At 52.7% G+C, this 26,823-nt stretch overlaps 1 protein-coding gene across 7 annotated transcripts; it reads left to right on the forward strand.

Annotated features, from left to right (window-relative positions):
- Positions 1-1,126: 1,126 nt before the first annotated feature.
- On the forward strand, positions 1,127-17,396 carry TAL1 (TAL bHLH transcription factor 1, erythroid differentiation factor). Of its 7 annotated transcripts, XM_065523093.2 has the most exons (6): positions 2,081-2,296; positions 2,885-3,107; positions 3,998-4,153; positions 7,472-7,918; positions 9,293-9,387; positions 13,528-17,396. In XM_065523093.2, the coding sequence occupies exons 4-6, from the start codon at positions 7,473-7,475 to the stop codon at positions 13,980-13,982; spliced, it is 996 nt and encodes a 331-aa protein (XP_065379165.1). In that variant the 5' UTR covers positions 2,081-2,296; positions 2,885-3,107; positions 3,998-4,153; position 7,472; the 3' UTR covers positions 13,983-17,396. The 7 variants fall into 7 exon arrangements, with proteins under 7 accessions (XP_005543515.3, XP_005543514.3, XP_045227362.2 ...); XM_005543458.5 differs by lacking the exons at positions 2,081-2,296; positions 2,885-3,107 and adding an exon at positions 1,127-1,185; XM_005543457.5 differs by lacking the exon at positions 2,885-3,107 and having other exon boundaries at positions 1,447-2,296.
- The last annotated feature ends 9,427 nt before the right edge of the window (positions 17,397-26,823 follow it).

A 26,823-nucleotide genomic window follows, 5' to 3' on the forward strand; every position in this document is an offset into this window, starting at 1 on the left:
GTATCATTCGAAAAGTTACTTGACTTTATGTGCCTCAGTTTTCTCTTCTGTAAATTGAGGATCCAACTTCTCTGGATTGTTTATGAAGAGCAGATTAGTTAGTATTTGTAAAATGCCTAGAATAGTGTTTCAGTCGCTAGACTAAACTTTTTTTTTTTTTTTTTGAGACGGAGTCTCGCTCTGTTGCCCAGGCTAGAGTGCAGTGGCGGGATCTCAGCTCACTACAAGCTCCGCCTCCCGGGTTTATGCCATTCTCCTGCCTCAGCCTCCCAAGCAGCTGGGACTACAGGCTCCCGCCACCTCGCCCGGCTAGTTTTTTTTTTTGTATTTTTTAGTAGAGACGGGGTTTCACCGTGTTAGCCAGGATGGTCTCGATCTCTTGACCTCGTGATCCGCCCGTCTCGGCCTCCCAAAGTGCTGGGATTACAGGCTTGAGCCACCGCGCCCGGCCGACTTTTTTTTTTTTTTTTTTTTTTTTAACACCATGTGGGGAGCAGTGTTCCTGGGCTCTGGGCTCAGCCTGAAACCTAGCAGAATGGGCATTTTAATATCCCTGTTGACAGGAGTTCTGCCAGGCCGCCGTAGAGCCCATGAATTTGAGTTACCGGCTCTATTTTAGAAGGGGGTGAAGAGGTAGGGAAGGGCTGGGGAGTTTTCTGGGATAGGGAGGCTGCCCATTGAAATCTGGGTGTCTGGGACACTGGAGGAAGAATAAGAAAGAAGCGCTGGGAGGTGACGATTTTGATATCATGGTGGTCTTCAGAGGTAGGGACAGAGTGTTGGGGTGAGAGTCGCTTAAGAAAGGTGTCTGGAAGGTCAAGGGACTGAGGTTGTGGGGAGCTGGGGTTCCTGAGAGGTCTTGGGATCCGAGATGGGGGCTGGATCTGCTGGGTCCTAGACAGCGCGTCCAAATTAAAATGAATCATTTGGCCCATAATGGCCGAGGCGCTTATCGGGGGCGGGCGGACCCGCGGCACTGCCTTATCTCCGCAGCGCACACGGCCCCGGCGCGCCTCGGCCCATGCTAACGAGGCCTGGAACGTGAGTGGGATTAGAGCGCGTCGGTGGAGGGGCCGGGCGGGCGCGGCGCGGGCGGGGGAGCGGGGGCCGCGGGAGGGGCCGGGCCGCCGCCGCTCAGGACCGGGCCTCAAAATGGCCACACACCTACCCCCGTAGCGGAAAGACGTGAGCATTCTGGCCTTTTTCTAGGGGAAAAGCAACCCGAGGCCTCCCACCGAATTCCTCATCAATTTCCTCCTCTTTTTCCCCACGTCCGCAAAAGAGGTCTTCGCTCCCTTTCCCTCGGTTCCTTTCGATGGGGGGGGGGGGGGCATTTTCCACGGACGCCACCGCCCGGGCTGCCGCCGCCCCTCCCGCCTCGGAGACTCTCTTCCTTCCTTCCCCCTTTTCCTTACGCAATATACAGAAATGCGCGAGGCGGTGGTTGGTTTTCATTTCTTCTTCGTGGTTGTGTGCATGCGGTGGGATTGTGAGAGTGCGTTCATGAGAGCTGTGGGCGGCGTTGGCTGCTTCTGAGTGTGGTCTTCTTGGCGACAGGCTGTGTGTCCCAGTGTGGTGTGCCTGCGCGGTTGGGGTGTGTAGATGTGGACCCTTTGAGGCCCTTCTGCGTTTTCTTCGTTGCGTACGATTGTGCTCCGTTGGCGTTCTCAGCAGGGATCTGGTTCTGCGGGGGGGGGTGTGTGGCCTCTGCGACTGTGTTTGGGTGGTGTCTTCGTTATGTCGGGCGAGTGTGATTCCGACTGTGTTGGATTGTGTGTCCGTGAGCCGATACGTTTAACCGATTTCGTTGTGTCCTGTTGGGCAGTGTGCGGGGCTGACCAAGTCGGCTTCTGGAGCAGTGCTGAGTGGTGCTTGTTTGTTGCCCTTCTGTGGGGCTGGACCCTGTGTGGTCCTGTCCGCACTGACTTGTGTGCCTGTGTGCCTGTGTCCTTTAGAGGTGCGTTTGCAAATCGCTGGGGGCGGGAGTGGGGGGAGGGCGAGCGAGAGATCGAGGCGCTGGTGGGGGCGGCGGCATGGGGGCGGGGAGCGGGATTTCACATTTTATTCCAAATTATGATGTATTCGGGAGCCAGTTGTTGGCTTGGATGGGCGGACAGAGCCGGGCCGGCGGCTGCTCTGCCCAGAGGCCCGCCTGTGCCTCGGTGTTTGAGGGGTTCGTTGGTGAATGGGAGGATCCTCCAGGCTTGAAGCTGAGCAGCGCTCACCGAGGCCGGCGCCTTCGAGCCGGTCGCTGCGGGCTTCGGTTCCCGCTGCACTCCGGCTTCGTCCATTTCTGGTCAGTTTCGTGGGTGCGGCCGCCGGGGTCCGAGGGAGAGGCCCCGAAAGGACAATGGGCATATTAACCAGGCCTCGCGCCTCGGGTGGGGACATTCGGGATCACCTCCAGGGAAGATTTTCCCGCCCCCTCTTCGGGTGAGCGACGTTGCCGCTTGGGTCTGGTACCCGTGGCATCCGAGACCGAGGCCGAATCCGGGCTCTTGAGGGGACCGGGTTAGTGGGGCCCTAGCTCGGGTTGAAAGGATTTTGTTTAGTCAGTTATTATAATTGCCAATGCCATCGCCATCACAATCGTCATCATTAACATCCTATTTTAATTAAAATAATCATCGTAGAGCGCAGCAGTTTGTCCCTTTTGGCTCCTTTGGCGGGAGAACAAAGCAGCGGATTTTTTCCCCGCTACTGCCGTTTTCTAAGTTGCTGGGTTTGAGGTAGGAAGAGAAAATGGAGAGAGGCACGGACACAGAGACTTGGTCATAAGGCAAACATTAACCCCCAGCGAACACGCAAACATTAACCCCCCGATAACACGCCGGGAATGGATGGATTCCCCTCTGCTTTCCTCCCCTCCCCTCTTTTGGATTAGAAGCGGAGAAAGAAAATCTTCCGCATTGTATTGCAATCCAGGGAAGAATTATTCCTATATTTCCACCAAAGCCGCGGCAAACAGAAGGAGTGCTTCGCAGTTAATCCAAGACTTCGATGTGTGATCATAAGCCTGACGATTTAGGCAAAACAAATTAAACAAAATCCACCAGGAAAAAATAAAAGCAAGCTAAATCCTGCTACATCCTTGAAAGTAGTATCGGGTTTGTTTTTGCGTTCCTTTCCTTTCACCTTGTTTATTGCTGTAAGACATCATTAGAATTCTCCCTTACTCTGTCTAAACCCTGAAAAATCGAAAATCGTTTTGTAGGGGTGGTGGAGGGGAAGATGGGGGACTTTTCCCCTTTCTTCTTTCCCTCTTTGTTGGTCTTTATTTCCTTTTCTTTTTCTGTCTCTCTCTTCCTCTCTCTTTCTTTTTTCTTTCTCTCAGTCAGTAGGCGGACGAGAAAGGACCTGAACATATCAGATATCTCTCCCCAAACCCCCTTCCCAACTCCATTTCTGTAGGAAAGTACAACCCCTGGAATTGGGTTCTGGTTTCGCTTTGGGCTGGAGGTGGGTGGATGCGCATCAGGGAGAGAATGAGGTGGGGTGGACTCCAAGGTTCTGTCCCACCGACCAGAGTCTGAGGACTATTCGCCTTTCCCAACACAGACCTCTGCCCATCCAGGCCCGGGACTACCCCTTCCCGGTGTAGCGGCAGTCGGAGATCTGGCTGCGGAGGCAACCGGGTAGACACCTCCCTGCTTAGAAAACAAACACTGAACCAGACCGATCCCAGTTGGAGGGTTCGAAAATGTTCCAGACAGCCTGTCGGGAGGGGTTGCTGTTGTTGTTGTTGGACTAAATAGCTATTCCGGATTGGTCGTGTATAGGGTTTTTTAAGGCGGGTGGGGGGAGGAGGGGGTAGAGGGAAGGCTCCAAACACCTGCAGGTTGGGGGCGGAAAGCTGTTTGCGATTCCCTGGACTGGTTGGTCGGGGACAGGAGGTAATTCCCAGCTATTGACCCCCATTTCTCTCTCTCCCTCCCTCTTGCCCTGCCTCTTTCTCTCCACCCCTATCTTTCCTGGAAACTCGCTTTGGGCGCGGCAGATCGCCCAGGACTACACCGCAGCGTAACTGCAGGCCTCTCAGCGCAAAAGGGGGAAAGCAAAGACCCGGGTCTGCATCCTCTACCTCGGCTTCCGCCCCTCTCCGGCGGAGTGGAGATCCTATTCAGAGGGGCCGGTCTCTCTAAATATGCCCCAGGTGAGTTTTCAGGGGAATGGTGCCGGTGGAAACAGTGTCCAGGAAGGCCTCGGGTTCCGGCCTGGGGTGAGGAAGGCTCAGGACAGAGGAGAGCCCAGTCTCAGATTGGGGGTGGGGGGAGGGGAGGACCAGCCAGAGCTTGGAATCAGGATCTGATTGCTGCTAGCTGCTTCTGTGGCCTCCAGCGGCTCTTTCCCTTTTCCGCCCTGGGTAAAACCAGTTATTTGGACTTAGTCGTCCAGGCCGTTCCCGTTGGTCCCGGTTCTGTGGACGTTTTGCAAGGCCGGTAACTTTGGGGCGGCTGTATCCGGGTGGTGCAGACTCTGCCTGGAGCTCCCGCAGGAAGAAGGCGACAGCCTTCCTGGCTAGTGCAGTCCCAGCTCGAGTGGGCCCTGACCCCGGGCCTGAGGCCTAGGGTGGGGCTGCAGGAACACCCCTCTACTCTGGTAGAGGCGAGGATGGCGGTGCTGTTCCCTGGTGGGTTTGGTACTTGTGCAGGCTTGGGGCTTCTCCAGGGTGTTGTGCTGGTGTGGGCCCAGAAGAGAGACCAGAGGCTGGGTCTAAGGGCTGAGACTGTTTTCATCTAAGAAATTCTCTGTATGGGAGATTGGGTCTGCTTGAGACCTGTCCCTAGGAAGAATCTCCTGGGGTCTTCTGTCTTGTTCTGGCACAGGTGGAAATATTCTGGCTGTCTGGCAACTGCAGATGAGGATTTTGCATTGGGGGCTATAAGCAGGGTCTCCGCAGTACAAAGAGAGAGGAGCTGTAGTTGCCAAATAGTCTAGAACTCTAAAATCTCCCTCCTCCTTCATTCTCCCCAAATAAAAACAAATAAAATCACTCAGGCGTTCCTTTCTGTAATCAAACCAAGTGATGCAGCTTAGTCGCCAACAACCGTCAGTGTGTGTGAGTGGCTTCTTTGGGGCATAGACCTCTGGCTGGTGATCCTGGTTGCAGAAGAACAGGCAGGATTTTCCTAAAATGTGGGGAGAAGCCGGGAGAGGTCCTCCACAGACCCTGGGAGCCAATCATATATTTCTCACAAGGAGCCTTGGAGATGGGATATTTATAGGCGTCTGGAGAAGACATTTGGGGCCAGGGTCAATTCATCTGGAATATGTACTCCCATTGCCTCTCAGGAACCCGCTGCTAGAGTCAAATAATTAATCGGAGAGTAAAAACGTGTCATAACAGAGCTTGAGCTAAGTCTGCAACTGCAGTGCACACTGTCACTCGGTTAGAAGCTGGGGCTTAAGGACGGGTCCCTGGGCTCACACCGGTGTGTCAGGACAGTGAGCAGTGAGATAGGGAACCAACACCTTGAAGCTTGTATGTTTCCCAAGGGTTGGTATATTTCTGGCACATTTCGCTGCTGCTGGGAGCAAGAGGACCTGGGTGATATACTTCTGGTGTATTTCCAGTGGCCTTGGTGTCTTGGTGGTTGCATTCTATAGATAGAGACCTATTGTCTCCACCAAAATCATAAACTCACTTCCAATGAAGCATCAGGGACCTACTGCCTTTACAGCTTGTATACACCAGGACTTAGGGAATTTTGTGGTTTCTGTGCCAGACCTGGGGGGCTGGCATTCTCAGAGCAGGTGTACAGCAGTCTGAATCTTGTCTGTCTGTCGTCCTGGGTGTCTGGTGGCAATTGAGCTAAGCTCCAGAGGAGGCTACAGATGGTCCCTTCTCCCTTCTGGGGTGGGAGGGATGGTTCCTAGGATGAATCCTGTCCAGAGCATTGCAGTGGCAGTATGGGAGCTCAATGGCTGCTATGTATGATTAGATAGACTCTGCATGGGGCTAAATTGATTTTTTTGTATTTGTTTGCTTCTTTTAAATGCCCAATTATATAATTCAGAGAACAGAAAGCTTATTTTAAACAACTTATGTGGAGTTGATCATATATGTACAACTCACAAGCATCCCCAAACTCTGGCCCTTGAGTCTCCCGATTTTTCTGTTTTGATTCTTGCTGGGCCCGGCTCTATCTGGATGAAGCCAGGGGATGGAAGAGCCCTAGCACACCTGTGGGAAGTAGAGTGGCTGTGGTCATCCTGGAGTATGCTTGTGGGAGCACAAGGTGGTTTCACTGCTCTGGGAATATGGGAGGGTAGAGCAAAGTGAGATTATTGTTCTGGTCTGGCTCTCTCACAGATAGACTGTGAGTGACTTTGGGCCAGGCAGTTTTCTCGCTGGCCCATTCCCCTTGTCAATAATGTTTCCTTGAGCATTTGCACAGTACTTTCAAATGCATAAAGGAGGTATTCCTCCCATTTCCCAAAGAACACCAAGGCAGGAGATGACGGTGAGGGGGGCTGGAAGAGTTCAAGAGCTTCATGACATCTGTCCTGCTCTTGGATGGGAGTCCAGACCTCATTGCCCGCAGGGAACCCTTCAAATGCCCACCTCCATTTCGCCTCAGCCAGGCCTCTCTTTGAGACCTGACCTCTCTTCCAAGTCCAGCTGACCAGAAAGGGGTGGACTGCCTAGGGAGGTCCGGCCAGCACCATCTTCTTCCCTTGGCGACCTCTCATCTCTGTCTGAGCGGGAGTAAAGGCCTGCAGGGCGGACACAGGACTCACAGTGGATTTGCTCAGTGTAGACAGACACTCCCTCACTCCCCATGGGGACGAGTGTGTGTGTGTGTGTGTGTGTGTGTGTGTGTGTGTGTGTGTGTGGAGGGAGCTGGTTCCTCAGGATTATTCCCTGCCAGCTCTAGTGGAGTGGACCCCAGTCCCCTTAGCCTCCACTTTCTAATTCCCTACTTCCACCCGCACCGTGTTTCTGAGCGTGTGCCTGTAGGTGAGCTGGGGGTATTGCTGAGAGGCCAAGGGAGGTTCCCAAAGCAACGAATCCCTGCCTGACAGATTCCCCGCTAAAACCAAAGAGGACGATCGGGAATTTGTTCCCTCCTCTTCCCTTTCGGCCTGAGAAGGGGGACGGGGTAATCTCTTTCTTGCCTCCTTGTACATTTCCTTCCTCCTGATTTCCCCTTCTGTGTTTCTTTCGCTGGCTGTATTCCTTTTCTTCCAGTGTCTCTGTCGTCTTCCTCCATCTGTGTCCTTTTGGCCCCCAGTCTCTGTGTCTCCCAGGCACCCCTCCCTTCTCCAAATCCAGAGATCCCCTTTCCCTCCCACCCTAACCCTACCCGGCCTCCCGCCCTAGCCCCACGTGGCGCTAACTTTGTCTGCCTCTTCTGTCTCTGTGTGTGAGTTCCTCTCTCTGCCCTTCACCCCTTTACCCCAGCCCACGTCGGTGGGTCAGGGGCGGTCGTCAGAGCGGGCATCCGCTTGTCTGTCTGTCTGCCCGCAGGATGACCGAGCGGCCGCCGACCGAGGCGGCTCACAGTGACCCCCAGCTAGAGGGACGGGACGCGGCCGAGGCCCGCATGGCCCCCCCGCACCTGGTCCTGCTGAACGGCGTCGCCAAGGAGACGAGCCGCGCGGCCCCCGCGGAGCCCCCAGTCATCGAGCTGGGCGCGCGCGGAGGCCCGGGGGGCGGCCCTGCCAGTGGGGGCGGTGCCGCGAGAGACTTAAAGGGCCGCGACGCGCCGGCGGCCGAAGCGCGCCATCGGGTCCCCACCACCGAGCTGTGCAGACCTCCCGGGCCCGCCCCAGCCCCCGCGCCCGCCTCGGCCCCAGCGGAGCTGCCCGGCGACGGCCGCATGGTGCAGCTGAGTCCTCCCGCGCTGGCTGCCCCCGCCGCCCCCGGCCGCGCGCTGCTCTACAGTCTCAGCCAGCCGCTGGCCTCGCTTGGCAGGTCAGGGACCAGGGACCAGGGACCAGGGACCAGGGGCCAGGGGCTGGGCGGGAGGGGCGGGTGGGCAGGGCGACCACCCCCACCGGGGTTTCCCTTCTGCACAGCGGAGGCGGCCTGCCCTCCTGCTCCGGGGGCCGAGCGGGTGGAGCGCAGGCAGAGGAGGTCATTTTAAACCCAAGGGCTCTAGAGTCTTAAGCTGGAGCCCCCCGTGAGTGCCAGTGAGGGAGGGGCCTTCTGTGAGAGAGAGTGTGCGTGTGGTTGCCGGGTGCATGGCTGTGTGGAAGCCGACAGGAGGGCGTGGACACCTTCGGGGGTGCAAGCGTGTGGCTGGTGTGCTGGGTGGTGGTGTTGTGGGGGACGGAGAGGAGGGAGTCCCCTGAGCGTGGGTAGCAGGAAAGAATGTGCCTGCATGTGCTTTGCTGTGAGCAGAGGTAGATGTTTGTGGCTGAGGGTGTGAAATTCATTCGGAAGCGCAGCGCTAGCTGGACAGGCAAGAGATAAGGATATGAGGATGGTGGCAGAGGCACCCTCCCCCGAATCTCTGCTGGAGGGCCCGCCTGAGGTCTGATCTGCCCCTCCACTCCCAGCCCCTCTGCTGCTAGCTGTGGTCTCTGGCCCCAGCCTGTACTCCAGTTGCTGTAAGGGCATCCGTTTCCCCGCTGGGGCCACTGTGATGATGACGGAGAGAAGCGGTAGGGTTGGAATAGAATCCGGAAGATGGGGCTAGGATAGAGTGTGGGACAGTCAGTGAGTCTGGCGGGCACCCAAGAGACAGAGCTACGGAGAGCTTAGAGTGGGTGAGGGCAGAGAGCTAGGGGGAGAATTTCAGCGAAGGGGAGTCAGGGTTTCCTGTCTGTTGTGTATCCACAGCCCCTTATGGGTGGGGTGAGGTGGAGGGGGGGAGAGGACAGTGTGCCCCTTTGTGGTGACAGAGATGCACACCATCAGGTGTGAAGGTTACCTTTGCCTGAGTGGGCACGTGTTTGGGAGTGGAGGTGTGTGTGGATTGTGTGCTTGTTTCCAAGGCAGGAGAATGGAGAGTGTTTCTATCTGTGAAGTGTGTGTGTGTGTGTTTGTTCCATGTGTTATTCACCTCTGCTTCTGCATGTGTGCCTGTGTGTTTGTGTGGGGGGATGCGTGGTTAAGGTGTCTCCTCCTCCCTTTGCTTGTTTCATGACAGAGTGAGGGCATTCTGTGTGTGCGTGTGCGTGCGTGTGTGTGTATCCGTGTGCAGCATATTCACTGCTCAGGTGTGAAGGGAGCAGGGTTGCCCAGAGGTGGGGGACTCAACACATGTGGGGAGGATCCCTAAGTAGCCTCTTTCTCCCCTCCCGGCAACACGGGATCTTGTGATCTGCCTGGTCCATCTGACAGCGGGTTTTTTGGGGAGCCGGATGCCTTCCCTATGTTCACCACCAACAACCGAGTGAAGAGGAGACCTTCCCCCTATGAGATGGAGATTACTGATGGTGAGTCTGCCCCACCCCACTGCTGTATCTGCCCCTCACGCTGGTTAGAGCCCTTTGCAGGAGGGAACATCTGAGGCTACTCTGTAGGTGTCACAAAGGTGGGTGGGCCACTTTCGAAACCCAAACTGCCGAAGCCCTTCACTCTGCAGCTGAGCTGGGGCTAGGTAAAGTCCTGCGTGGGGCTAGCAGGACCACACTCACAGTCCCGTGAAGAGGAGACATGGAAGAGAGACACATAATGTGCTTAGCCCAAACCTCTGGAGTTAGTTCCAGTCCCCAATCCAGGCTCCATTCCTACACTTTGGCAAGGATCCCAAGTGAGCGCAGAAACACACAGTGTCCCCAAACCCCCCATTGTAGGCACTGACCCTCAGGGATTCCCTGCACTTCCTCCCAAGTCTTCCTTAGAGTCTGGAGTCTGCTTCCTCCCTGCAATGAAGTCATCAAGGGTTTCCTCCAAGGACCCTACACAGTAGGCTCCCCTTGTCTCCCATTAACACATTCTGGGCTAAGACCTGGAGTTCCCTTCCTGACATCATGGATTCTACCTTGCCCCCTGGATTCCCTGAGAAGGGCCTTGGCACTGCTCCTTTAAGGTACTTGAATGTTCCCTGAACTTGCAGGGATGGTTTGGACAAATGGGAGATTTGGAAGACCCTCACTGTCTTCCCAAGGTTGACCTTGTATAGTAGATTGGTCCCAGCACCAGGGGTAGGAGAGCAGGTACTTCAGAGCTGAGGGACTTTGAGCCAGACCCAGATGCTCCCAGAACTTCAGCTTGGCTGTGGCCTGGGGCTCCTGTAGGAAGGCTGCCCAAGGCCTCAGAGCCAGGCTGAGATTTATGCTGCAAACTGGTGGGAGGGATATGGGTATGGAGCTGGAGGTGGAGCCCTCTGTGGTGTTCTGGAAAGGAGAGGGGCTGGCGTCTGGACAACAGAAAAGACTTCAAAAGACCCAAGCAGCCTGGGGCACAGGTGTGCAGGGCTGAGAGGCATGGGTGCCTTGCTCTAGATTAGAGGGGAGTTCTCTAGTGTAGGAGAGGTGGGTGTACCAAACAAGAAGTAGACAGGACCAGCCCTGAAGTTCCCCAGGGATGAGGCATTTTCTACAATAGGCAGAGGAGGCAGAGCACAGGGGTGAGGGTTTGTGGGGTGTGCAGGAGTGTAAGGCAGTCATTACCCATAAGTGTTGGCAATATTTACCAAGCACCTACTCAGTGCTGGCCAGAGAGAGAGGCAGAGGACACCAGGAGAGGTAGACAGATTCAGGAAAGAGGAAGGTGAGGAGACGGGGGGGTTCTCTGGAAAAAACCACAGAGGAATAGGCAGACATGTAGGTAAAGGGTGTGTCTAGGGGACACTGAAATTAGAGACTGAACCCAAAAGAGTCCATAGAAGTAGAAATAATGCAAGATCTAGAGTTAGGACTTGATGTGGATTCCTGTTGCTGAATTGCTACCACCATGTATTGGATACCTACTATGTGCCATGGACTATGTGTGCTTGGTTTCTGTTTATTCCTTACCACAAACTCATGAGGGCAATATTACTGTTTTCATTTCACAGATAAGGAAATTGAGGCTGAGAGAGGTTAAGCAGCTTGATCAAGGTCACACAGCTAAGTCCTGGGTCACACAGCTAAGTCCTGGACCACCCTCATAACACTGGTCTTAAGCTTTGGAATAAGTCCTGACTACTTCCCCACCACCTCCCCTTCTGGATGTAGTCTAGCTCCAGCTGTGACAGCAGTCATAAGCACCCCCTCCGCAATTAGGAGCTCCCTCAAGATCACCAGCATTAGCCATGGTGGAGGGACTGTCCTCCCTATATCACTGCTGAGGGATGCTCTTTGTCTGGCCTGGAGGCCTGAAAGCAACACGTATTTTCCTCAGAGGTATCCCAGGGTAGAACTGCCCTGCAGTTGTGCTGTGTTTTTCCCAGGCTGGGTCTGGCCTTTGGCAAAGAGTCAGCTGGGCTGGGGCCTGCTAGGGTTTGGAAAGGCAGCTTCAGAGGTGCCGTGGGTAGGAGATGGTGATCCTTCCCAGGAAAAGTGTGTGTGTGTGTGTGCACGCACATGCATGTGCATGCCTGTGTGCGTGTAGGAGAGAGAAAGATGATCAGGCAGCAAGTGCAGGATGGATGAGCTGATTCATAGACTGACCACTGAGGTGAGGTCTGCTTCCATCCCAGCTTCAGTCTTCTTAGCTATAAAATGAGCAGTGGGACTTAGATGAGGCCTTTGCCCTTCTCCTCTACCCCGGTTTTCACACTCCGAGGTCTGGTTCCAGGGGTTACTAGAAGAGGGCAAATAAATATCCCAGGACTGTCAGTTCCTTCAGTGCACAGAGCTTCCTGGACTATGTGACCCTGGCTTGTGCCTCAATGTTAGGGAGAGAAGCAGTTTCCTCAGCCCAGAAGTTCAAGAGCACTAGCAGGACCCTTCACTGTCTTCCCCTGACTTTACAAATCCCAAGTCAGGCTTGAACACAGCACAGTGCTTTGCACGCCATAAGTGCCCTAGACATGTGTGCTGGTGTCTACCACTGCTCCATAAGTCTTCATACATGGAATGTTAGTGACTATTGGGCCAAACCATAATCAGTGCATTGTAGACACGGGGAGACTGAGGCAGGCTTCAGAAGCCTGCCTAGAGCTATAGGCCATGGCTGTGCATAGCTGTGTCTTCACTTCTCTCCTGAGTATGAGAGCCTTTCTGCATTGATCTCTACTTTCCCCTCCATTCCCCACCTGCCACCATGATGGGTCAGTCAGCAGACATTTTCTAAGCCCCTACTCTGTGCTTTCCATCACCCTTAGGATAAAGTCCCCCCACCTTACTGCAGGGCCCTGTGGAGTCTGGACCCTGCCTACTCTGATCTTGTGCACAGAACTCCAGCCAGCCTGGCTTCAAGCCTTGTTTAGTGCAGGGCCTGTACATTCCCTCAGCTTGGATACTCTTCTTCCTCTCCCCTTCCTGTTCCTGGCTAGTTCTTCACAGCCTCAGAACAGCCTTCCCAGCCACTGGAGCTAAACATGGAGCTTCTTTTCATTACAATTCAGCCCTTGTTTTTTTGTTTGTTTGTTTGTTTTGTTTTGTTTTTAAATATTTGTTCCCCATTAAAACGTAAGCTCCATGAGGGCAGGCACTCTATTTAGTTCACCATTGTTCCTCAGTGCCTAGCACAGTGCCTGGTTGTTAGCAAAAAACTGATACATGGATAATAATAGCTAACATTTATTGACTGCTAAGCTGAGGCAGGCATTGTCTTAAGTTCTTTACCTGTGTTAGGTGTTAGACCCGTGTAACAGCTCATGACTTAGTAGTATTACTTTCATTTTGCAGGTGGTGAAGTCAAGGCACTTCACAAGTTTTTTTGTTTTGCTTTGTTTTTTGTTTTGTTTGTTTGTTTGTTTGCTTTTTGAGACGGAGTCTTGCTCTCTCGCCCAGGCTGGAGTGCAGTGGTGTGATCTCCACTCACTGCAAGCTCCGCCTCCCGGATTCACGCCATTCTCCTGCCTCAGCCTCCCGTGTAGCTGGGACTACAGGCGCCCACCACCTCATCTGGCTAATTTTTTTGTATTTTTAGTAGAGACGGAGTTTCACCGTGTTAGCCAGGATGATCTCGATCTCCTGACCTCGTGATCCACCCGCCTCGGCCTCCCAAAGTGCTGGGATTACGGGCGTGAGCCACCGGGCCCGGCCCACTTCACAAGTTTTTATGTCACTTGCCCAGAGTCATTAATTTAGGCAGGGATAGTCAAATAGGAATGGAGTCTGTCTCCTTGGACATAACTGTGAGGCCTCTTGGCACAAGTGAATGGATGAATGAATAACATAAGGTCCCTGTCCTCAAATATCTCACAGCCCAGGGAGGGAGACAAGCACAGAAACGTAAGTAATGATCAAGAGTGATGGAGTTCCAGGGATTGCAGTATGGGGTGGTTGGTTAGATCTGTCTGGAGGGGTTGAGGAAGTTCCCATAGAGGAGGAAGCACAGGAACTTGAATTTGAAGGGTGGATGTTTTCTAAGTGAAAGGAAAGTAGGCATTCTAGGTTTCTCAAGTTTCCCAATGGATGGAGATGCCTTTGGGGAAGGAATCTCAAGCCCATTCTCCTAACCCTTGTCTTCCTAATCTCCAGGTCCCCACACCAAAGTTGTGCGGCGTATCTTCACCAACAGCCGGGAGCGATGGCGGCAGCAGAATGTGAACGGGGCCTTTGCCGAGCTCCGCAAGCTGATCCCCACACATCCCCCGGACAAGAAGCTCAGCAAGAATGAGATCCTCCGCCTGGCCATGAAGTATATCAACTTCTTGGCCAAGCTGCTCAATGACCAGGAGGAGGAGGGCACCCAGCGGGCCAAGCCTGGCAAGGACCCTGTGGTGGGAGCTGGTGGGGGTGGAGGTGGGGGAGGGGGCGGCGCGCCCCCAGATGACCTCCTGCAGGACGTGCTTTCCCCCAACTCCAGCTGTGGCAGCTCCCTGGACGGGGCAGCGAGCCCGGACAGCTACACAGAGGAGCCTGCGCCCAAGCACACGGCCCGCAGCCTTCATCCTGCCATGCTGCCCGCCGCCGATGGAGCCGGCCCTCGGTGATGGGTCTGGGCCAGCAGGATCAGCCAGGAGGGCGTCCTTAGGCTGCTGGGATGGTGGGCTTCAGGGCAGGTGGGATGAGAACTGGGCCGTTCTGAAGCAAGGCGGTGGACTTGAACTTTCCTGGATGTCTGAACTTTGGGAAGCCTTTACTGACCCTGGGGCTGGTTTTCTGTTTCCTGTACCAGTAGGAGATCAGAAAAATGGAGCAAAGTGGTAGGTACTTTTTGTGAAGACGGCACGGTCTTCCCTCTTCCCTCAGTCCCTAATCCTTCCCAAGTAAGAGGCTGGAGTTGTCACTGCTTTTGGCCTGGAGTTTGGGATCCCTGTCTTTCCTGAGATGTGGGGTTGTCAGCTCTCATCTGAGGCATCCAACAGTCTCTGCCTTGCCTTTAGCCCCTCCCAAGCTGGCTGGGGTGGCCTGTGTGGCCACTTCCGTCCATATTTATAGGTACCCAATAGCTGCCCATTTCGTGAGCCCCATCTTCACCCAGGCCTATGTTGATCCATCCAGCTTGCCAGATGCTGCAGAGTCACAAGCCTCGAGGTGCCTTCTTCAGGGCCTGGTTGAAGATGATCAGTGGACAGTCTGCTCTAGATGAGCTGGGCCAGAGGGTCAGGAAACCCAGTCGCCCTTACTTCTTGCCCTGGGCATCAAAGTTCTGCTTTCTCCCCACTGAGACTTGCCTTCCTAAGCCTGGGGCTGTGGAGACCGTGTCTGCAGCCCTGAGAGAGCCCTGTTGGGCTTTGTGTGAAGGCAGAGAAAGGGACAATGATATTAGAGTGATATGGAGCAAGAGATATTTTGGGCATGTGGACTTCAACTCCTCCACATCACTGTTCATGCTGGCGAGTGAATGCCAGTGTGCTGATGGGCGTATGCGGGTGCTGAGTAGATGCGCAGCCCCATCTGTGCATTCTCCTAGATGCTTAGAGGGATTTCTTTGCTGTAAGATGTCTGTTTGCTGATGTTCTGGTCTGTGTTCCGAATTGAGCACAAACTCTGTCCTATGAATGCTTTGCATTTGGAATTTTTGCTTGACTTCAGTTATTGGTGGAATCTTTAGCTCTCAATAGGACCAGGATCCAGCCTCACTTCTAGGGTATGGGAAATCCAGTCAGAGACCAGGCCCTGGCTAAGACCCACACATATGCACATTCACTTAGCAGAACCTTAAACACCCCTCAGTTGTGCAGCTGTCATCAAGGGTGTGTCTGGGAGGTTGGTTTAATGCAATAGAAGTGCTCCCCTCTGAAAGTTGTACATGAAATTTTTGTAAATCACATCCTTATTCTTCATCTTTTAAAGAAATAACCACTGCAAGTCCTCTTGTAAAGTGAAGAATCCTTTTGTAGAATGAACCACTGCCCCTTCATTGATTTCCTGTGTCAATCCAGATGGTGGGATGTGGTTTTCTTAAGGTGAGGCCTGTCTGTGACCTGCATCTAAGCCCAGGGGACAAACTGCACAGAAGTCCTCCTCTATGTCTGTCATTGTACCCTTAAGTCACCCCAGCCCTCTCCCTCTAGGCTCTGCCTTCGAGGTCAGAGGAAAGATAGGCTATGGTCCCGTCCTGTCATGCAATAACTCATTACTGTGGCTGTCTGGAAAGCCCCTCTTATAGTTTGGGCTTCAACCCAGTGGCTTGCCCTCACCATGATGGGGCCCTAATTCAGCCATGTGCAGACAGATAATATGTCTGCTCCCCTCCCCTTCCTTTTAAGGAAGGTCCAATTCTTGAGCTTGGGGCAACATTGTTCACCTTTGTAGCACTCTGGCTCCCCATTTAATTTCAGGCTCCCCAGATCATGTTTTGGTGAGCATTAGGGTTGCTCCTTTCCAATGTTTGGAAGATCCTGTGAGGAACCCCATCTGTCTAAAGATAGAGTCATTGTTGTAGGATCTAAAGCTTTGCTTCACAGTGGATTCGCTTGACTTAGGAATGAGAAGTAGCCACAGTGTGGATGGGTGGACGGGTTTCATGAGATGGATCAGATATTTTATCAAGAACTCAAACTTCTGGCTCCCTCTTCTTTCAGACTTGCCATGTGACTCTGCCTTGGCCTATCTCCTGGGGCTATGGTGTGGACTGAATGGGATCATGAAAGTAGACAGTTTTGAGAGCATAAAGAGCTTTTTTTCCCCCTCAATCTCAATCCTGCAGTGGGGTTTTGCAGCCTGAGTCCACGACCTAGGCAGTGGGCTGGTGTGCCTGACTGCCCAGCATTTGGGTAATTTCGATTGTAAACCACTTTGGCCTGAGTTATCGAGATTGTCCTCATTTCTCCAGATTATCTATTTTTTTGGTTGTTTTTTGTGAGAGACAGTGTCTTGTTCTGTCACTCAGGCTGGAGTGCAGTGGTGCCATCATTGCTCTCTGCAGCCTTGAACTCTGGGCTCAAGCAATCCTCCCACCTCAGCCTCCCGAGTAGGGAGGACCACAGGTGTGAGCCACCACACCTGGCTATTTTTTACATTTTTTTTTCTTTTTTGGTAGAGATGGAGTCTTGCTATATTGCCCAGGCTGGTCTTGAAGTCCTGGCTTCAAGCAATTCTCCTGCCTCTGCCTCTAGAAGCACTGGGATCACAGGTGTGAGCCATTGCACCCAGCCCAGATTGTCTTAATTTCTGTCTTGTTCCAAGGCCAGAGACAGTAATGAGAATGGAAAAGAGATATGGGAATACTGGCAGACTGTGTAAAATGTAATGCAACTACCCAAAACAAGCCTGGTAGGAAAGGGCAAGGCTTTAGGTCTTTGTAAGAACTAAAGAAGATCCGTAATTTTTATTTTCACCCTCTGTACCCCATGACCTTATCCTTCCTCTCCTTCCTTGTTACCCATGAAAAACTGGCAACATTCCAAGAATAGCATCTGTACAAAGGGGAAAGAACATAAAGGTAAAACAAAACAAAACACAACATTTTGAGAACAAAGATGACTGTAACCACTGAAGGGAATCACATCTTTTAAGACAAATTCATATTCTTTTATTTGTTATGGCAAATGACAAGATGGTACAACCTTTATTCTCTTCCAAAATAAAACAAAGGGCACAGCATCTATAGTCAGCTGACAACTATTTCTGCCTTTTGGGGGTGGGTCTGGCCGTACTTGTGATTTCGATGGTACGTGACCCTCTGCTGAAGACTTGCCCCCTGCCCATGTACATAGTGCATTGTTTCTGTGGGCGGGCCCAGCACTTTCCGTCAATGTTGTACTGTATGTGATGAATTGCATTGGTCTCTGCATTTTTCTGCAGAAGAGGAGTAACCGCTCTAGGTACCTTGATCTTTGTACAGCCCAGAGGCCAACACTGTGGGTGTGTGACTCTTTAGCAAAAAAACCCATGTGGTGATGATGTGTGTATATATATAAGGATATATCGGGAAGATTTCTAAATAAAAGTTTTACAAAGGGGCCTTAGGACTCTGTGCTTGCCTTGCACCCCTAGGCCTCAGACTCGGGACATTGAAAGAAAAGGCATGGCAAGAAACTGTTTCTCCTGACATGGGGAGCCTCCAGGACTCAGCTGTAGTCTTAGGAAGTGGGATTCCACCCTCGACTCTGAAGGCAGGCCTGTTGGGGAGGAGACAGCCTTCCTCTATAGGGTTTCCATTCTTTCCCTCCGCAAGCCTCATAGAGGGGGCCTGTCCCCTCAGCTTCATGCACCCATGCTTGTAGCTCAGGAAGCCTCAGCAGACATCCCCTCTTTGTGTTGGGATCAGCTTCCATGGCTGGGACAGTTGTATATATCCTAGGTTCAGGACAGATTAAGGCCATACCATAGGAGGGCCCCAGGTTCCCTGATGACTCAACAGTGGCGGCTGCAGCTCTTATGCCTGGTTCTTGAGGACTGGGGACTCAGTGACGAAGTCTGAAGGCACTGGAAGTCGAGAGTGGAGGTTCTGTAGCAGGCTCCATATCATCCGGGAGGACTTCCCTGGAGGCTCAGGAATGGGAATGTGGTTTAGATGATACAACCTTTATTCTTTTCCAAAAATAAAACAAAGGGCACAGCATTTGGGGCTGGGGGAAGCCACTGCATGTGGACCATTTGATCCTCAGGGATTTCGGTAGGTCACACAGGCACTTCTAATGAAGTATCATGCCTTCCTTTCTTTCTTTCGTTTATTTAAATATTTTTTCAAGATATGAGATCTTGCTTCTTCTAGCCTTTTGCCCCAGCTGATCTTGAACTGAGCTCAGGAGTTCAAGGGTCATCAAGGTGAAAAAGAAACAAAAGGTGCAAAAACTGGAAGGTTTTTGTCTCAGCCCCTTGAGCAGTTGGGACTACAGCATGTGCCACTGGCACCCTGTTTCATTTAACAAATATTTATTGAGCATCTAGTGTGGGCCTGGTATTGTTCTAGGTACTGGGGATCCCACACTAAATAAAACAAAGATCCCTGTTCTTGTTCTGGTGGAGCTTAACTTCTAGCAGGGGAGACGGTAAACACACAGACACACACATCTGTAATAAATATGTTGATTCTATAGTAAGTTACAACATGATTAGTATTAAGATAAAAGTTGTGCCAGGAGGTGAATTCAAGGACCTCACGGATAACTCTGGCTCCTTTGGGGGGTGAACCTTGTTCATCCTGCCAGGCTCTGACTTGGCTGTTCTTGTCCTCAAGGTGCTTCCAACCATAGATAGGAGGGCAGAAGCAAGGCAGTGCTTGGGGACCATGCTCTGACCTACAGAGAAGCTCCTTGGTTTTTGGAAGCTCCCAGGTGTGCTTCTCCCTGGTACAGGACAAGGAGGTACCTGGGATGATAGGACGGTGAGATTTAGCCTTGGGGTGAGCTGGCTGTGGGTCTCAGCAGTGGTGGTGTTGGCCTGGTCTGTGCTCACAGGCGGGAGGAACAGTGTGAGGAAGGGACCTATTGTTAAGGGCTTGAGGCAGAGAAATGGGAAAGAGCGATCAAAGAGGCAGGAGAAACAGAGAGTGCTGTTTTAGAGACTGTGGTGTTCCAGAGGAAAAGGGCCTTTAGGGTGAAGGAAGTGGTTAGCCAAGTCCAAAGCGGCTGAGTGGTCAGGCAAGAAAGGCCTGCAAGTGTTGATTGGATTTAGCAATATGGAGGTCGCTGATGACTTGGATGACAGTGACACAAGGGGAGGAATAGAGGCAGAAGCCTCACTGTCCTGGACTAAAGAATGGGAAGAGAGGCGCACCATTTCCAGAAGGACTTTTCCCAGGAGAGGGCAAAGCATTCCACGTTGAGGTCTGGAAGGGCCCGTGAACTCTGTGGCCAGCAAGGCAAAAGCGATGAGGTGATAGAATGTCCAGGCTGCCCTGACCCTGGGGGGCCACCTGGGTCTCCAGAAGAGGAGACAGGCCCAGAGAAGAAAAGAGTCTTTCCAGGGCCACATGTCCCATAGTGGTCGGCAGGGGAGGACCAGGCTTCCCACCTCCCAAGACAGCTCAGTCCCGGAGGCACTGGGGGCCCCTCTGTCCTCCAGGGGAAAGGGCAGCAACCGGGGCCTTGCCTGAAATGGCCCTGCTGACCCGGTCAGCCTCAACCCTCACCACTTTTTTATTCTCTTTGCTCCGACTGTACCACCATTTCTATTCCAGATCACATTCTTTTATTTTTTTATGACCTTCTGGTTTTTGCACCTTTTATTTCTTTTTCCCAGGACAATCTACCCATCCTCTCTTTCCGCCCTCCTTTCATTTGGTTAACTTGTCCTCAACATCCAGGCAAATGCCCTGACTATGGGGTCAGCTGCCTCCTTGGTGCCCGCCACGGGCCTTCCTTTCCTTGTCTGCTTTCCCACTAAAACATGAGCTCTTTGAGGCAATACCACGTGCGATCTATCTCTTCACCTCCGGTGCCCTGTGATAGACCTGGCACAGGTGCTTTCATCATTTGCTGAATGAGAAGATTCCCCTCTCTGGAATCTCCTAGCTCCGTTCTGAGGCCGGCATGGAATGAAAGAGTGGAGATGGGTGGGAGGCAGAATCATTGCTACAGAGATGCAGCTCCAGGGCCTTCTGCGAAAGCCATGGTCCTGAGCTAGTCAGGGGCAGATGTACAGCTCCACCCCTAGCACTGCTTTTGTTGCTGTGGGCAGAGGGAGGACGGGTGTGGGCTTTCTTGGGCTGGGCCGCAGCTGCCTGGTTATCATACTGGACCTGGGTGGGGTGAAGTGGGGAGATAGGAAGATTGGGAGGCCGTTGATCTGGTCTGCTCATGGCAGCCCAGCCTCCTCATGCCTGCCCGCTACCTCCTCTATGTGCAAAACAGCTAACTGTTCCCTAGAAGCTAGCACTCCCCCTCTGGCCCCACTGCCCTTGTGAACCAGTAAAGTGCCACTGACCAGCCTGTGGGGACACAGGCCATGGTGCTGGGCACGGTGTCCAGCAACAGAGGTTCTGCCACTGTGAGTCAGAGTAAGGAAGGGAGTAAGTCTGGATCACCCAAGCCATCCTCTCCATTGTGCGGAGGAGGAAATGAGGCCTGGAGGGGAAGTGGCTCGACTAAGGTTACCTAGGATTGGAGTCAGATCTGAGTCCAGAGCCAGTGCTCACTACCTCTCAGGAAAGGAAGACAAAATAGTCGACAGGTAGTTGGTGTCCTTAGAGCGAATAGGCCTGGGCTGTGCAGGAACACAGCAGCTCAGCCTGCCCCAGCAATCTGTTAGGACTGAGCAATCAGTGTGGGTGCTGGACAGCTTGCTTCAAGCAGTGGGCCCAGCTTGAGGACAAGCCCAGTGGGTAGTCAGGGCAGTCAATTTGGTATCAGTTCAAGAAGAGAAAGGCCGGGGCGCAGAAGGCAGTGAATGGGAAGGGCAATTGGGCCAACAGAAAGAGGCTGATCTTTGGAGTCAGACCACTGGGTTGAAGTTCCAGCTGTGGGACTTTGGGTAAATCACTTTACCTCTCTGAGGTTCAGTTTCTTGGTCTGTTAAATGAAGATATTAACACCCATCTTACAGAGCTATAAGGGTGGGATTTCAAAATCATGTGTGTGAAGTTCTTATGTTTTGTAGAAAACAGCCATTATTGTTCATGGAAATGGGATTGGGATGGGGGTATGCTTGGGAACGGCAGAAGAGAGAACGAAGACGAAGCTGTGGGAACCCTCCTCATTCACAGCAACAGGAATTCCTGCTGAGCAGTGCTGGGGAGCCAGCAAGGGACCACCCTGGCCCTGTCTGCAGGGGCTCACAGGCTGGGTGAAAGTGGGGTGAAGGGAATGGATACAGAGCCCTCCACCCTGGAAGCAAGTGCTGTGTGAGAGAGGCCTGGTGGCCACGGGAGACCCAGCTCTGGCAGTAGAGACCCGGGGTGAACATTAGCTAAATAGAAGGAGCCTGAGGAAGAGGCTTGGGGAAAGCCTCCTGGAGGGGCTGCCATTTTCTGTCTTGGGCCCCAGCATCTCTCAATGGCAGATGCTGGCCGCCCCGGGGATGCTCATCCTCCTGAGTCCCCTCCTCCTGTCCAGGCCACCTGGCTCAGGGCTGGGCTGCTGGAGCTCCCTGCTGCCCACTGTCCTGTTCCTCTGGCTCCTCCTTTCTCTTCCTACCTCTCCCCACTTGCTTGGTCCGAGCCCTGCCTCCCTCCCCAGCTCCCGGCCTTTTCTGTCCACACAATAACAGGATGTGATCCGTTCGAAGAGAGGAAGTGGGGAGGACGGGCAGTGCTGATAGCGCGTTTCTGACTCTCCACTCTCCACTCCTCCCCTCCCTTTTGGACCAGCCCCTGCAGCTGCCTCCTCCCCTAGGCTCTGTCTGGGTCTCCCTCTGGGTTCAGAAGGGATGAGTTTGGGATCGTCAGGCCAAGCCTATGGAGAGATGCACACTAGCCATGCTCTCTGCAGAGCCTGCCTTCCTAGGAGATTCACTGGGTTAGCTTTGGACCCTGGGTTATTCTGAGCTGCTGGAGCCTGAGGGTGGCAGGTGGGTCCCTCACCTCTAGGCAGCAGGGTGCTACCTGCCCATCTGCTTCCCGAAGTCCACATGTGTCTGATCCAAGCAGAGGGATGATAGAATCAGTGGAATGTCGTTATCAGGTACTGTCTATGCTTGGCCTTGCACAGCATGTGGGATGGGCTGCACAAGGAGGAGACAGTCTCCGAGAGGCAAAGCAGGAACTAGGAACTAAGCTGGAGCTAGAACCTGGATCTGCTGGTGTTCTATCACCTCTCTTAGGTCAGCATTGTCAAATAGAACTTTCTGTGATGATGGCAGTGTCCTGTGTCTGTCCTGTCCAATGTTATAGCCACTAACCACATGTGGCTCTTGAGCACTTGAAGTGCAGCTAGTGCAAGTCATTGCATTTTTATTCATTTAACACAGTGATTTATTTATTTATTTATTTATTTGTTTATTTGTTTATTTTATTATTATTATTTTTTCGAGACAGAATTTTGCTCTTTCCCCCAGGCTGGAGTGCAGTGGCACAACGTCAGCTCACTGCAACCTCTGCCTTCCAGTTTCAAGCAATTCTCCTGCCCCAGCCTCCCAAGTAGCTGGGATTACAGGTGCCCGCCACCACACCCAGCTAATTTTTGTATTTTTAGTAGAGTGGGGGTTTCACCATGTTGGCCAGGCTGGTATCGAACTCCTGACCTCGTGATCTGCCCGCCTCAGCCTCCCAACGTGCTGGGATTACAGGTGTGAGTCACTGTGTCTGGCCAACAACATGAATTTTAAGTTGAATTATTCTGAATGTAAGGGCCATGTGTGGCTAGTGGTTGCCATGCTGGACAACGCAGTTTTAGCCTTTCTAATTCATTAAGTCATTGTACACTTACTGTCATCTTTGCTGAACAGGGCAGTTCTAGGAATGCAGACCAATCAGGTAGTTGCAGGCATGTGGAGTGCTGCCCTAGAAGTCAGCCAGGGCAGGAGTTTGACTCACCTGGGGGTCATGCAAGGCTTCCAGAAGAAGTTGGTTCTTGAAGGATGAATAGGAATTTGTCGGGTGTGCAAAGAGAGGAATGGCATTCAGGGTAGCAGGAACAGCAGGACAGAGGTACAGCCTTGGGAAAGAGTGGGCTGTGCTTTGGAAGCTGCAGCCTGGCAGCTGGTAAGGCACCTGTGGTGGAGAGTGTTAGGGCTGAAGAAGTCTCAGGGCCTTGAATGCTGCGAAGCAATGGGAAGTCACAGAGGGTTGTGAGCAGGTAGGAGGACATCAGATCTTTTTTTTAGGGACTCTCTGGGTAATCAATGTGGAAAGGCCACACTGAAGGCAGGGAGACCACTGAGGTGTCAGAGCTGCAGGCCCCCACAGCATGGCACAGCGAGGCTGCTTAGAGAGAGGCAGGAAAGCTTGTCTTCCTGCTTCCACAGAGTCAGACAGCAGGATATGTTTGAGAAAAGCAAGACTGCAGTGCTATGGTCCTAGGACTTGAAGACCTGGAGCTCAGGAGAGCCCGGAATCCTCCTGCAGCCAAGCCTCAGTGAGCTCTTTCTTTTCCCAGCACACTTCCACAACCTCTCCACCTATTCCACCTTCCTACTTCATTCCTATTATGATGCCAGTACCCAGAGAAGAGCAGAGATGAGGCTCTGATGTGTCAGAGTAAAAATGCTTTATGCAAATCCTCTGTGAAGATCAAGTGTTGGTAGGAGGCCGGGGGCCTCCACATCCCAGACCTGGGAAGCTCAGAAAGAGGATGTGAGTCACCAAAGTTTAGCCTCAGCTGCTCTAAGCCTTGTGCTGTTTATGTCCAAGGGCTGTGCTTTCACTTCTGTTGTCCTGCTGATCCCTCCCTAGAATCCAGTGTAGAGGGGACAGTTACTCCTGTTTTACAGATGAGGAATACTGAGGTCACAGAAGTGATTTGCCCAAGGTGAAGTGGCTAAGAGAGAAGCTTAACTGAGATTCCATCCTGGGCTGTTTGGAGAGCCAGTCCCCATACTCTACATCAGGTGAGCTACGAATACTGCCATGATCACTACAGACAGGCACTGCACAGTTCCAGACAGTTAGGACAGGACTCCTCTGAGGGGAAATCAGGGGAGGGCCCCATATGTAGGGGGAGGGGTAGTTTGGCTCTGCGTTATTTCATGAGTTCCCTGATTTAGGGGAGGTACAATGTCTCCTGACTCAGTCTCACTCATGCAGATGGTGGTCTGATGATAACATCACCTGCCCCTGCCTGCCTCCCACACCCCTGCCAACCCGTGACAAGAGTCCCCCAAGACCCCTGCCTTTCCAAGACCGAGTAGAGCTACGGGACCAAGTTGGAAAACCCTTTCCCACCCTATGCCTGGTGACAGCTCAGCCAGCTGAGCCACAGGAGCCCAGGGTCCTCAGCCCTTCCCAGCTAACCCTCTGCGGCTTGGGACCTGTGGTGTTCCTGTGTCCCAGGCTCTGCGGGATCTCGGAGGGGGCTGGGCCTTCTGCCCTCTGGCAGTTCCCACACGGGCTGGCTGAGGCTCCTACTCTCTGCACTCCGCCCCTCTCTCCAGCAATCCCCTGGGAGCCACTGTATTCAATGGGCTATCAGGCTTCCCCATCACTCTCACGCCCCCCTCCATTACCCCTGAATAGGTGGGATCCAGACCCACACAAGCACTCCCAGCCCCAAGTCCCCAGCCAATCTTTCCCAGGATCGCCTGGGACCTCACAGTTCTGATGCACTACCTGCCTAGCCCTGCTCAAGACTCAAGGTCCTGGGAGGCTGGCACTCCAAGAGACTGCCATTCAATTGTTTGGCAGCAGCATATTCTAAAGCAGCAGTGTAAACTCAGCGCCAGTACCCTCAGATTGTAAGATTCTGCTCAGTGAGCCTCAGATGCCAAGATTCTGCTCAGTGAGCCTAGTCCCAGGTAAAAGTTGGGATCTCTAAGATCTCCGTTTCCATCACCCTAAGCACTGCCCTTCAGGGATTCTATGTGTCTCCAGCGTCCTTTGGGTTTTTGGCGGCTGCAGCAGCTTCTGGCCACAATACAAGGAGAGACCTACACCGGGTGGGGCAGGCAGGACAGGCGGTGGTTGCCTGGCTTGTTTTTTTGAGGGGAGGTGGGAGGCTGTTGGCCATGGGCCCCTTTAGGGTCCACATCTGCTGGGTTGGGGCTCAGCCAAAGCCGGGCTGTCCAGTCCAGTTGCCGGGGCTGCGGAGGCGAGGCACGGAGCCCGGCTGGCAGGCTGTGTGATGCTAATGAGGCAGGGAGGTGCGGCTTTTGTCCTGCACTTGTCCTTGCTGGAGGGTCCTCGGAGAGAGAAACAGGTCCCTCCTCAGAACCAAGTGGCTGTGATTAGTCTTCCATCACTCACTTTGATGGTTCCCAGTGCTCTGAGGGGTGTGGACAGGGACTGGGGAGGGGAGCCAAGCAAGCCTGGTCCCGTGCCCATCCCTGTGCTTTCCAGGGAGCGTCCAAAAAAAAAAAAAAAAAAAAAAAAAACACCACACTGAGTCAAGACCAGAGTGACAACACTGCTGCATCCTCTTCTCCCTGAAGGGCCCTCGAGCTCCCCAAGGGATCCAGCGCATCCTTTCTGACTTTCCAGCTCTGAGCCTTTGCCACACCTGAGATGCCCTTTCTGTAGACTCCCACGCCAGGAGCAGGTTTTGGGTCAGACTCAATCTCAGGTGCTGCCGCTGCTGCTTCCCTCCACCCTGGGAACTGGGGCCTCTCCTATTTCTGAATGAACAGAGCCCCTGAGCTGTGTCTAGGTGCTGCTCAACATCGCCTGCGTTCGAGTCCTGACCTCATCACCTTGTTTGTTCATGAGCTGCTCAGTCCTGAGGCAATGTGTCACTGGTTGGTCGCTAATGGTCCCATCCTGCCCAGTGTGTGTGAGGCCCACCCACAGGAGGTGCTTAGTGAATATTTACTGAGTGATCTCATCAGACTCCAGGGTGGGCGAGCACAAATGAATCATTAAAGTTTGTAATGATTCATTGTACAGATGGGGAGGGATGTGACCTGTACAGGGCCACGCAGGGTGGTGAGTGACTTAGCTCCCCAGCGTCAGCTCTAGATCTCTTCTAGAGCAGGGCATCTCCAAGGTGAGTCCAGGGACACCCAAGAACTCCGAGGAGAAAGTTCAATGGGACATAAACCTGAATGGGAAAAATGTTACATCTTTATTTTCATCACCCCGTGACTGAAACTTAGTTTTTCCTTCCATTGTTAACGTAGGCAGCAAATCACAGCACTAGCAAACAGTGTCTGCGACTTTTGATACCAACAGAAATTACATCCCAGGTGATAGATTACCTTGAGATATTGTTCCCAATCATTATCTTTTTGAAATTATGGTTGATATTAGACGTGTTGCTAGATCTTTTCATTTAATCCATGAGTAGGGAGGCACACATACAATTACATCATAAAAATTTAAAATATCTTGACAATCGTATTTCAATGCCTTTGATTTTCATTATTCTATGTATTTTATTTTTAAGGCATTAATTTTTAAGGGGATCATAGACTCCACCACACTGCCCCAGAGGTCCACGGTGCACAAGGCCAAAGCCTCTGCACAAAGCAGTGTCCTCGCTGACCCTCCAGCCCAGAGCTTGCATCTTTCCCGGCTCCATCTCTAGTCGGGAAGGGTTTGCATCATGCACTGGCGTCCTGATTTTGTAGGAAAGTTGCAGGAGAGGTAGGTACCTGCTTGTGTGATTGAAGGCGGCTTGAATGCTCCAATGTAGCCCCTTGGCCTGTCACTTTTAAAATCAGTATTTGTTGAGCACACCACACATGCCAGGTCCTGTTCTTAAAGCAATGACCAGAAGAGAGCAATGAAAAAAAAACATTTTCTTTAGTGAAGTTTATATTCTGAGTGGAGAGACAGATGATAAATAAGAAAAATAAGTTAAATAAATAGTGGATAGGATGGGGATAAATGCCAAGGAGAATGAAACTGGGAAAGGA

The sequence above is a fragment of the Macaca fascicularis genome, chromosome 1, assembly GCF_037993035.2.
Source record: "Macaca fascicularis isolate 582-1 chromosome 1, T2T-MFA8v1.1".
NCBI classification, from domain to species: domain Eukaryota; kingdom Metazoa; phylum Chordata; class Mammalia; order Primates; family Cercopithecidae; genus Macaca; species Macaca fascicularis.

Excerpts from the sequence above, each read along its gene's own strand:
- TAL1 (XM_005543458.5), top strand. The coding sequence starts at position 7,473 with ATGACCGAGCGGCCGCCGACCGAGGCGGCTCACAGTGACCCCCAGCTA. Across the intron at positions 7,919-9,292 it reads CCGCTGGCCTCGCTTGGCAG|CGGGTTTTTTGGGGAGCCGG; the intron begins GTCAGGGACCAG and ends TCCATCTGACAG. Across the intron at positions 9,388-13,527 it reads TGAGATGGAGATTACTGATG|GTCCCCACACCAAAGTTGTG; the intron begins GTGAGTCTGCCC and ends CCTAATCTCCAG.